Here is a 12,065-nt window from a genome sequence, read left to right as displayed (position 1 = left end):
TTTGTTATCTCTGACACCTTAATTTGATTTAATTTCAACCTACTTAATTTGCCATTTATTTATTTTTATTTGTTCATTTTTTAAATTTACTCGTTTAATCAATTAAATTTTTAATTGCTTGAAAATATCCATGTGTGTTCCGTAAACAGAAGCAAACTAATGGCTCTTCAGTAGATCAACCTTTTTGTACATTAGCTTTTTGTACACTTTCGTGTACTGGGTTGAAGTATTTCAGCTGGAGAAATCGTGAAATCCCTAAATATTGACATTATCTACTTAAAGGACAAAAGATTAAAGTTTCTGGCGTTAATCAATCAATCTAGAGATGGTTTGGTGAGCACTAGGTCGGATTCGAACCTCCGATCGATTGTGCAGGCGGCGGAACCTCGAACCGCTACACTACACCCACTCCATTTATATTTGCTCTCATTTATTATCTCTTATACCTTTATTATCCTTAATTTATTATTCCTAATATTCGAAAGTGCTTCGAGCTTAAGAAGCTTTAAGAGTTAAAGAACAAACTGTCGTCGAAGTGTTAGTAACTGCTCATTTCTTTTATTATTTTATAGTAATAGTATTTTTCAGAGACATCGTGCCACGGAACTAATGATATTCGGATCTCTAAGGAAAGATAAGGTTAAAGGCAGAGTAGATTGCATGGATGATCATGATCACGTTCAATATCCCCCTAATCATCCCGAAAAATGGCGTAGGAAAGAGTTTCCTCGCACGAATTTCCCTACAAGACGCCTTAGAACGCCACCTTTCTGTAGGCGTCGGCTCTCTCAGTAGAGAGTTTTTTTTTCTTGCGAAGGGAGCCGATGCCAACGATTAGAAATTGGCCACATTAGTGAACAATGTAGAGATCAGTAGTATGGATTTTTTTTCTTTACATTTGATTTCTCAACGAGGCGCCAAACTATGTAGTACCACCATATGATGAGACTCTCTTAGTCTTTCTTTTTCTTTTTTCTTCCTTTTTTTTCGTTCTTCTCACTAGATTGTAATAGCCTTAATGACTGTTCGTGGAGTACATAGAACATGCGATTTCGAACCATCGAGTACTGTGTAGTCGCAGCCGAACCTCTTACCAGCTGCGCTACATCCGTCTCATAGAGTTTGATAATGAAAGGTGTTTAGCGTTGGAATGGTTTGAAACTGAAGAGAAACGGATTGGTGGAATGTGATCCGAGAGTTCTTTGATCATCTCCGCGATCATCTGATTTTTGTTATGACCGACTGATCGATTAGCTGTCGGGTATGTCGTCCGTCTCTGTCAGAATTATTGAATCATAGCATGAATGATTTTTTTGTTGTTGGATATGATAGAAGTTTACTCTAAGGAAATACTTTATCGGGAGAATTTTCATTTTCTCCAAAGTCTGCATTCTTGCAATTTCTTTGCGTTTATCGTACATAAACTATCGGATTCGATCCACACCGGTAACCGGCGTATTCGATGAGGAAAATTTCATTCTTCAGCAGAGTGACAAGTTGATGTAGCTGAATTTAGTTAAGAAAATGCAACTGTACGGGATACTGTATCTGGATGTGTCGTACCTGTTGACAATCAATACTCGGAATCCTCACATCTATAGTGACTTTTCCACCATCATCTCGTGACGATATTTGCGCCCAGTTATCAACGTAAGGGATTCCGTAGGACTCAAAGACATTTTTCATCTGGAAAACATGTTCTATGAAATTTACGGGAAATGACTTCAAAGGTCATTAGAATCCCTAACTAGATTTATGGCCAAAGTTCTGTAGTAATCGGCTTGGGCTGGGTCGAAATTTTCATCAGTGAACAAACCAACGACTGCCGATTGTTGTTGCTGTGGTGGTGTTCCCGGCGCAGGACCACATCCCTGAAATAAAATGCGGAAATTGAGAAATTTGAAATTCGAATGTAACTGTGGACGGTTTTTCGTAGGATCTGTTCTTTTTCGGTTGTTTAGCAACGATTTGGGATGGGATCTCTAACGAGCTTGCGATCGTTTGCTTTCCTTCCACTGCCTCATGGTAGAGCTGTTCACACTTCAATATTTTCAGTAGTAAAAAGAGAAAGAAAGAAAAGAGAAAAGGCAACAACTCTCTGATTTTTTCAACTCTTTCTTTTGTTTGTGAATTTCTTCTTTTTCTACGTCAATGAGTGAACGACTTCTTTCTAGTCATAATTACTTAATTGGAAATGTTTTTCCCCTAAGTCCGGGAATAATTTTGCGGTCGTAAAGACTAGAACATTTCCACAAAGCTGGAGGAAAAGTCAAATCTATCCTCTTTTGTCCTTTTTTGAAGTGAATACTTTAAAATTAAAAAATTGCATTGAGTAAAATGCTGTATTAAGACTTTTTCTATCTCCTCGTAAAATTTTTCTTGAAAATTCAAGTTGCGCCGTCGCCTTGCACGAAAATGATCAACGTTTGATCTCACTTTGATTATTTTTTCAGAACATAAAGTAGGTTCTATCGCTAAGCTAGGAAATACATAAGTCCAAACACGGGCGATACCTAGTCTACATCTAGTTTGAGCCTGTACCGATACGGTAACCAGTGAAAATTCTTTTCATGAGTCTAAAGTTATTTCCGTAAGGGAAAAGGAAGGACGATTGCTAGACTTTGTCCATTTAACATAATCTAGATAACATCATACGATGAAAATAATTTGTCTGGAAGGATTTTTCGGTGGCGACAATAGTCCATAAATGATTTTTGAGATTGCAAAACCTCGCATTCTGTTCATGCTTTCTTTTTATGATCAAAATTAATAATAACATTGGATTTGTTCAAAGGAACTGGGAAATTTTCAATGCTATTCCTATTCCTTGCCAGTAGTCGATAGCATTCGGTAATTGGTAGTTTGTAGCTATCACGGTGATAGTGCAAAATATCCGTACTACTCCAGAATTCACATCGAGATCGCAGCATCACACTAAGTAATTTGCTCAAAAGAGCAACTTTTTACACCTACTGTAGAAAAATAAAGTCATCTGAAGTGAATCAAAAATAAAATCGACTATAGTTTCTCACTGTAAATTGTTGCCTAGTCGAGTTAAATGGGATCCCTGATCTCTCCGATTCAAATATTTATTTCTGTTATTGTTCTTTGTTGTTGTTTTTCCAAGTTGTTTTTCCAAGTACATGCTAGTAGAAGGGACCACACATCGAACATTTCTTCAAACACTACCTTTAATCCTAAAAAACAGCGTAGCCTATTGTTTGATTAAGAAAAAAATCAATTACATAAAACGTATTTCTCACCAATGTAACATAAGTAATGGCGAAAAACGACACAAGGCGAATCATTCTCGGAAGCAAAATGTGCATAAACGATCCCACATTTCTCTTTTATACATTGAATAACAATTGAAGCTTTCAAATTTTTATAGCGCAAATATTGAATTCTCTAAACACTCTTTAATCTTATTAATACCCTTTCTTAAATGCAAATAAAAATAGAATGGACCGGAAAAGTTGCAAAGTTTATGTACTCTTCCCTATTTTCTGTCAGACTGGAGTAAAAAAGAGGATCAAAGAAAGTTAGAATTTGCACATATAGTCTCCTTAGTGTGTTCTGCATAAAAGAGAGAAGCGCAGCAGTATTGCCTGAAGCAGCACAGGCATGGAGGGTTATTCGTTACGTCCGTTGGAACTTCGCCAATCGTTAAACTTAAATGACTGCTCTCTAAAACTAGATGGAGCAACAACAGCATCAAGAAAAGGAATGATGAAGTTCACTCACGACTTCTACTAATATCTCTTCATAGCCTCGTCCACTCGGCTCCTCACCATTTGAGAGAAGATGGACATGCCATCCCAGAGTTCTTCCATTCCGATGTCCGGCATTCCATTATGTCAGTGAACAATCGTCCTCCACTCTGACAAAGTCTGAAGTCTGAAGAACCTACCGCCACTACTTAACAACACCTGGGAAGCTTGTTATCCGTTTACCTGTCGGATTGGAAGGTTCCTAAATAATTTAAAAAATCAGCAATATCTTGCTGCGTCAAAGAACGGAAATGACATGACATGACATCTGCAACTATCGCCCAATCTGGTTACTGTCTGTCGTATACAAGTTTTGCTCAAGAGTAATCTTAAACAGCGTTAAAATAACATTAGATTAAAGGCACCTGTGCCGGGAAGCTGGATGTCAAAAAGAGTTGAGCAGAACTGACCACGTACAAACCGTTTCAAAACTCACAAAAGCACAGCAAGAGCATAGGATATCACTGCGTCGCAATTCCATCAACTTGGAGAAGGCGTTCGATTTGGTTGGAAACGGAAGCGGTCATAGAGGCATTGACTAACCAAGCCGTTCCTACTATATGCACGAAGGTACTTCGAGAGTTCTACAGTAACTTCACGACCGAAATTTCACCATTCTACAAGAATATCATCATCGACATGAAGAGAGGGGTTCGACAGGGTGACACAATTTCACCTGAAATATTCACGGTCACTCTCGATAATGTCACGCGGAAGCTGTAAATGGATTGAAAGATGATAGTCGGCAATTAAACCATCTGTGTTATGTAACATCACGACCAGAATTTTCCAATTGTACTGTAATGCCACAATCGAAGTTAAAGGTCCAGATTACGAGCGTGTTCACGGTCAATTTCCCTTCATAAAACTAAGAAACCGTGGAGTTGAATATGAACGGAAGCTAGACCCGGCAGGCCCGAAAATGAGGAGAGTAGAAAGAAGTTCTGAAAGAAGAAAGAAAACAATATCCACGTACAACTCTGTATCTGTTGTTCGCAGTGCTGATGCCCTCAGCTAGATGAAGAGTATGAGAGGGACGCAATGTCGTCTACTGAAACGTGATTGTGAGGACGAATGAACATCAACAGCGAAGAAACGGGGGCATGGGAGGACATGAACACGAGAAAAGTATATACTCTGCTAAGCCGGTATAGTGGCAAGATGAAGAGGTGCTTGCCTGGCCTAAACACTGCCAACGGAGTCGCTGTCGTGGAGACAGCCCTGTCTATCTTGAGGGAACATTTCAACACTTTCCTTAACCGAGAAGCGCCCTCAGTACTTGAATTCGTGCACTCCCAAAGGCACATACACCGCGGTCAGCGAAGAACCGCCGACGCAATCGGAGATTCTGGTTTGTACTCAAAAAATGAAGAATGGAAAATATGGTCGAGAGTATCATCATCAGATCATCCGTTCAATACGGATTGACGAAAGGATACCTGACTCGTGGAGACGCGCTATCAACAAGATGTCGGTCACGGAACTCAGGAATTACTGGGGAATATCACTGCTGTGTAATATACAAAGTTTTGGAGCATATTGTCCTCGATCGGCTAATCCGATATCGCAAAGAAACCAACCGCGCTGAACTATCCGGCTCTCGCCCAGGACGATCGATCATTGATCAGATTTTTATTGTGAAGAGAGTGATTGAAGTGTGGCAGGGGTGTTTAAATTCTCTACAGTTAGATTTTTTGAAGTTCAAAGCCGCTTTTTATTCTTCTCACCGAGGCTGTCTTCTCAATGCGCTGATGGAGTTCAAGGAAATATCGCACGCCTAATGAGCGACATGAATAGAAGACCGATTACTGCGATTTGAGCACCAGCAGTAACACAACGCTCAAGGTGGAAACTGGAATGAGAAAAGGGACTATGGCGGGACCCTTTCTGTTCAACTTTGCTATCGTAATTCGTATCGTAATGCGTAGAACACTTGAGCATTGTCCCGCCAATGTCATTCTAGCACATTCTGCACGTCCGTTGGTGGGTCTTGAGTACGCTGACGATGTAGTAATATTCGCGAAGTTACAACATGTTGTCAACCTTGTATTGAATTTGGCTGCAGGCTACGGATTGCAACTCCGCCTGATGAATGCAGGCAGATGTGGATCTCCTCGGGACCTCAACAGGAATCAGGGTGGATGGGCAACTTTTTGAACTCGTGGATGAGTCCCGTTACTTGGCCCGTATGGCGAAAAACGATCGCAGCTACGAGAGTGATATTCAGCAAAGATGCGCTTAAGCTATTAGACTGAGTCGAGACTTTTCGGACAAATTGGCAATATTTTATTTATCTTACAATTTTTACACGATAACTGTGAATCATTTGAAGTATGTCCCGTTAGCATCGATGGTCTTCTACAAACGTTTAGGCAGATCGTAGATGTCCTTGCTCGGAACGCTGGGGACTAGTCCTTAAAGAGTAAGTTCCAAGTTCGACCTTCTTTGAATCTTGGCACCGTAGAGTTTGATTGTATACTACTTTCTTAAGCAGAACCAAGATTGTTATTGATCGTTATTCTGGCTAACGTTTCGGCGTCGTCGCCTTCTTCGGAACCTGGAAAATCAAAGACACGTGTAATCTATTTCCTCAAACGCCTCGTCATCGCACAAGATATGACTTCGCGAACAGATTATTTAAAGGCAACGTAGCCATAGCGCTCACCTTGATAGCCACAAAATCGTGATGTTAGCGGACAACCATTTGTTAGAGTTGCGCCGCTAGTATTAACTAGTAACGATGCCCCCGCCTCTGATCCCTTAGTTCAAAACCCGCAAAGGTCTTGATATGGGGCCAGCTCGTTGTTCACAGCGATGCATTCTTCTTTACGATTCATGATGGGACTTTTGGCAGTGATATAAAACGCTTCCAATGTTTTCCGCGCCAGAACATCTGATTCGCATGCTGAGATCCTGTCAGCTATCTTGAAAGGGGTGTTGTCATGACACTGTCTGCGATGAGCACCTAGAGGCGATGATGTTTTTGATTCTACGAGCCCATCTAGGTGCTCCTTGACGCGGATACATAGTGATCTTCCTGTTTCACCAATGTACCAATGGACTAGCTGCTGCTTCAGTTTCGCAGGTGGTATGTCCACTACTCTGACTGAGTCTCGCAGACCCGCCTGTCATAAGCTTCCTCGTGCTGCATTGCAGACAGTGTCATGATAACACCTCTTTCAAGATAGCTGTCAGGATCTCAGCACGCGAATCAGATGTTCTGGCGCTGAATACATTGGAAGCGTTTTATATCACTGCCAAAAGTCCCATCATGAATCGTAAAGAAGAATGCATCGCTGTGAACGACGAGCTGGCCCCATATCAAGACCTTTGCGGGTTTTGAACTAAGGGATTAGAGGCGGGGGCATCGTTACTAGTTAATACTAGCGGCGCAGCTCTAACAAATGGTGGTCCGCTAACATCACGATTTTGTGGCTATCAAGGTGAGCGCTATGGCTACGTTGCATTTGAATAATCTGTTCGCGAAGTCATATCTTGTGCGATGACGAGGCGTTTGAGGGAGTAGATTACGCGTGTCTTTGATTTTCTAGGTTCCGAAGAAGGCGACGACGCCGAAACGTTAGCCAGAATAAAGATCAATAACAATCTTGGTTCTGCTTAAAAAGTAGTACACAGTCCTTAAAGAATTGCTCGAGTGCTTATTTGATGTCGTCGCGGGTTTGGGAGTCTTGACATCATCCAGATGACGTTAGAGATAGTAGAAAAGGTTGTAATCTGAGGGAGCCAGATTTGGCGAATACGGTGGGTGTGGTAAAATTGTCCAGCCAAACTTCATCAGTTCAACTTCGGTCGTTCTTGCAATGCCTTGCAAGGCTTTGCCTTCTTGCGTTGTCGTGCTGGAAGTAGAGTTCGTGCTATTGCGGACATGCATTTTCGAGATTTCCCTTTAAATTCTTCAGTTACTCAGTGTAGACGTCTGCATTCACTGCTCCCACTTTTCGTTGCTGTGTGTATTCTCTACCAGATGCAGAGTTTCATCTTTGGTGGAATAGTCGCCCGACGCGAACTTCGAGTGCCACTTGTGGAGTGTACCTCTAGTGGGAACGTGCTCCTTGTAAACTTCCTTCAGGCGTCTATAGGTATCCGCGGGTTTTTGGCCAGATAGATAGAGAAAGGGTATGGCTTTGCAGATGTGGAGCTTGAAACAGCTTGAAATTGAACGGCTTGGTGGCAGGAAAGGAACTGGTTTGGTTTGTTTGTTAGCCTCTTGAAGAGCCTTTTATACTCTAACAAGCGGTAGATCGTGCATCCATTTTCGTTAGCTCTTTGTTGAGTTATAATCCCTAGAATTCCACAGCCACATTGTCCGAGAACATTGTACTCAACCTAATGATTCGGCATTCAACTCACTGACCAAGTTCCTTCGCGTTCCCACCGCCAACAAAGTAGAGTTTCGAGTATACCTATCCGCTAATCACCCTATCATTATGTACGGATCGGAGACTTGGCGACCTGTCGGCGGAGAAGCTTTATTTTATGAAAGGAAAGCTGTTTAGACAACTGTTAGTCTACTTTTGGCCGATGGTGTGCCATAACAAAGAACTTTGCTCGAAGGTGGATATGATGTATCGGCGGATGACATGTGGAGAACATTAACATCTTGCTCGGCGGAAGCAGTCGCGGAAAAATGTCTTCACTTTTTTGGTCACCTTATGCGGAAACCGTCAAATCGTCTTGTCCGAGTTGTCTTGAGGATGTTTCCATGTTTCGAGATCGAGAAAAGCAAGATGCACACTTCGGTTTTTCTCTCGATGCTTCTCCAGGAGGATGCGGATAGCGTGGATAGCATCTATAGTGCTGCAGTCCTTCAAAAAGCCGCACTGGTTGAGTGAAACGCTGACAATTTTCCTCAGACAAGCTTCCAGGACCCGCTCAAAGACCTTCATCGTATGGCACAGCAGTCGTATAGGCCTGTACGAATTGCAATCAACAATGTCTCCTTTCCCTTTTCAGACAGGCACGTTCACGGAAGTTTGCCAAACGTCTGGAGTCCGTCCTTCTGCAACGATCTTGTTAAAAAGAGTTGCGAACCACACAGACCCTCGATCTCAGGACTGGTTGCCTTGTTTGTCTTCATTTTTGGGAGGGCGGCACTAACTTCGAGTGCAGTATTGGGTAGAACAGGACCCTGGGAACAATTGGAATGGAAGGATGACAGAATTCTTCGTTACACAAGTGATTGTAGTACTCTCGTCACCTCTCCAGGATCTGACCAGGGCGGCGCAGAACGGCTTCATCAGAATTCCCTGAACGATTTCGGTGTGCTCCATATCCAACGTTAAGCGATGGCGCGCTCTGACTATACGATACACTGCCCTCTCGCCTTCTCTGGTATCAAGCATGTCGTACACAGCCTTGTAGCGGTCGGTTTTCGCCATGAAGACTGCCTTCCTGGCCTCCCTCTTCTCTGCTAGGTGAGCATCACGATCTTCAGGATGACGTATCCTCCACCAGAGCTTACATTTGGACCTCTTTTCACGAATTGCCGCCTGAACGTCCTTGTTTCTGAAACACGTAGACTTTTGTATATTGGCTTAGAATCGTTTTCGTAGAATCGTTTTCCCCAGAGTGTTCTCCGCGGCCAAGCGTACGACGCTGGGAGTAGACAACCACATTTCCTCCACACTACGAGTAGGGTGGGAAAGTGTAGATGGAGCCATGGACGCGAAAAATACCTCTTTCGATCCTTCAGATTCCACCATTTGATGCGCTGTGTTTCAGTCCTTGGATGTCTTTTCCTAGGACGGAAGATTTTCAAGTGTATGACGAGCAAATGATGTTGGGCAGCGACATGGTCTGTAGGGATGACTTTTGAATCCCGAAGTAGTCGGCGATCTCGTCGATGTAACATCCAGAAATCTATTTGTGTTTCAGGACCTCCGTTGGTGTAAGTGATCAAATGCGATTTTCTTTCCCGATTTTGCGTGTTGGCAATGATCAAGTCACTTGCAAGAGCATACTCCAGGATTCGCAACCCGTCGTCGTTAAGAGCTCCACAGCCGTATCCACCATGACAACTCTCGAACCCGTCTTTCCGAGAACCGACATGTCCGTTGACGTCTCCTCCGATTAGAAGTACTTCTTCGCCTTCCAGGGGTTGGACGTACTGCTCCAGATCTTCCCAAAAGCACACCTTCTCTTCTTCACTACAACCCACTTGTGGCGCATAAGCAGAGACGACTCGCAATTCCACTTCTCTCGTGTCCACTTTTACAGCCATCAGGCGATCCGATAGTCGATCCACCGCTGTGACGCTGTTTCTAAACGACTCGTTCAATATGATACGAACGAAACTGCTATTTGATGTGCTTGTAGTCATCGCCCAATTCCCTTGACATGGAGCTTTTCCAGCGAGTCTTCTGTTTACAGCATATGCCAACACGGCGTTTTCTGAGACTGTCTGCCAGTTCACGACTTCTTGCAGTAAACGTTCCAACCTTAAGTGTTGCTAAGCGCACTGGATTTTGTTGACGATGACGGACTAACTTCTTTGGTCAGCTCCGTCCTCTGTCACATTGCCCGGGCGAGGACAAATCGCGTCGCTTCTGGGGGTACAATAGCTCCTGAAGAACACATAATAGACATTAGCAGTATGACGTGACGGGGGTGTTGTCATCGGTCGACTTGTCACACTAGCAAGCTAGCAGCCTGGCACCTGAATCGTCGCACTACCTCCTAACTTAGCTAGCCTGTAACCTTGGCCCAAGGACCGGGCTACTAGTCGGACACCTTTGTGGCATGGTTGAACCTGCCGAGACGAAGTCTCGCCACCAGTCTCGTCCGACGGCCAGAGTCACCGATGCGCCGCTTTGAAGCGTGAGGTAGGATTTGCAGCAGAGGATGTTTCCAGACTCTTACTGGAAAAGGGCTCCTGATCGGAAAAGAAACCTCTGAACGGAGGTGATGAAGGAAGATCTGAGGACACTAGGCGTTGACAAACAGTTCGGTCAAGACGTGAAATTCCGCCGCTTGTGGAATAGCGACGGATGGGTAGATTCTGTGCGAACTCTAACTGAAGATCGAACAGTATCGGCTCGAGCATATTTAAGGACGACACTCCCATCGAAGATGCGGATGTATATGCTGTAACTCCTGCACGCCGATTACGACAAGTAAGTCACTACTAAGAAACGGCGTTGAAAATAACCCTTTAGTGCACAAACTCTCCTAAGAACGCCACGCTTGGAGAGCCACCGATTCTCTCAGCAACCTATCCCTTTTGCATGCCGCAGGGGAGGCCTTATTTGCTTTGACTTTCCCGCTCACGGATGTGCTGTACTTATAGAAATGGTGTGGTATGGTACCTTTGAAGAAGCTGAACAGCTGTCTTTGATCCAAAAAAAAGTTCGCAAATTACAGCTTTTCGGTGACATGCCAAAGTAGGGGCAGAACAGTTCAAATTGGAGAGTGGACAAGTTAGAGAAGGATGTATAGATCAACAGTATAGAGTTTTTTTTCGATCTTTGATCTCTTAGCGAGGAGGCAAACTAGGATCACTACCTGCTCAGTTCTTCCTTTTCTTAACCCTCTTCATTTTCTTTCTTCATACTAGAATATGACGGTTTCAATTATTGTAGATCGAGTAATATGTTACGGACCGTTGAATGTCCTGTTGTATTAATGAGAAGAGCCTTTCAAATGTATTTTCTATGATGTGTCGCCTACAAAATCCGGATCGATACCTACTCCGGGCACACATTTTTGCTAGTAAAAGAACCAGGAACATTCAGGGAAGGAGTACTCAAATAATTCTATGATACACAACATGAACCGCCTTGGATATAATTGTGTTCGTGCTTCTGAAAAAGATCCGAGATATTTCATAGGACATCCTCCAGTTTTCTTTTTCTTCTTGAACTCATCAATAGCACTTTGATACAGTTCCACGTTTGATTTGACTAGATCAACGCGTTCTTTTAAGACATACTATTCAGTGTACTAAAAGTTACCATTACCAATCAAATACTTTAAGTTCTTAGGGATAGGACGCATCTGTTAGTTTAGGATCAGCACCTAAGTTGACTCAGAACTGACTTAGGTCTATGAACATGTTTCTGGCATATAGAATGGCTTGCGGTGGCTGACCAATCGGTATCATACCAATATTCCTATTCCAATCATCCCGAATAAGTGTGTTATCAATTTGTCGATAGTGGATAGATGAAAGGCCCAGTTAGCTTCAGTTGTTAATGAGCGGCTTCGAACCATCGACCGTGTAATCGCAGCTGAACCTCCCACCAACTGCGCTACAGCAGTCTCATAGTGTTTGAAAGT

General features: G+C 43.1%; 2 protein-coding genes across 3 annotated transcripts; both read right to left on the bottom strand.

Moving 5' to 3' along the window:
* Positions 1–1,410: 1,410 nt before the first annotated feature.
* Positions 1,411–3,308, bottom strand: RB195_012063 (uncharacterized protein; the record flags this gene model as incomplete). Its single annotated transcript, XM_013452385.2, has 4 exons — positions 1,411–1,506; positions 1,564–1,686; positions 1,749–1,871; positions 3,264–3,308. The coding sequence occupies 4 exons, from the start codon at positions 3,306–3,308 to the stop codon at positions 1,411–1,413; spliced, it is 387 nt and encodes a 128-aa protein (XP_013307839.1).
* A 2,948-nt stretch (positions 3,309–6,256) lies between these two features.
* RB195_012062 (uncharacterized protein) lies at positions 6,257–10,854 on the bottom strand (the record flags this gene model as incomplete). 2 transcript variants are annotated; one of them, XM_064193742.1, is made up of 5 exons in its annotated part: positions 6,257–6,327; positions 8,832–8,919; positions 9,005–9,296; positions 9,467–10,228; positions 10,589–10,854. In XM_064193742.1, 5 exons carry the CDS (start codon positions 10,852–10,854, stop codon positions 6,257–6,259), a joined length of 1,479 nt encoding a protein of 492 aa, XP_064051324.1. The 2 variants fall into 2 exon arrangements, with proteins under 2 accessions (XP_064051324.1, XP_064051325.1); XM_064193741.1 differs by lacking the exon at positions 10,589–10,854 and adding an exon at positions 10,488–10,531.
* Between the last annotated feature and the right edge of the window lie 1,211 nt (positions 10,855–12,065).

Source organism: Necator americanus, chromosome III, assembly GCF_031761385.1.
Source record: "Necator americanus strain Aroian chromosome III, whole genome shotgun sequence".
Classification (NCBI taxonomy): domain Eukaryota; kingdom Metazoa; phylum Nematoda; class Chromadorea; order Rhabditida; family Ancylostomatidae; genus Necator; species Necator americanus.
Note: the sequence above shows the minus strand (reverse complement) of the source record. Positions and strands in the feature narration are given on the sequence as shown.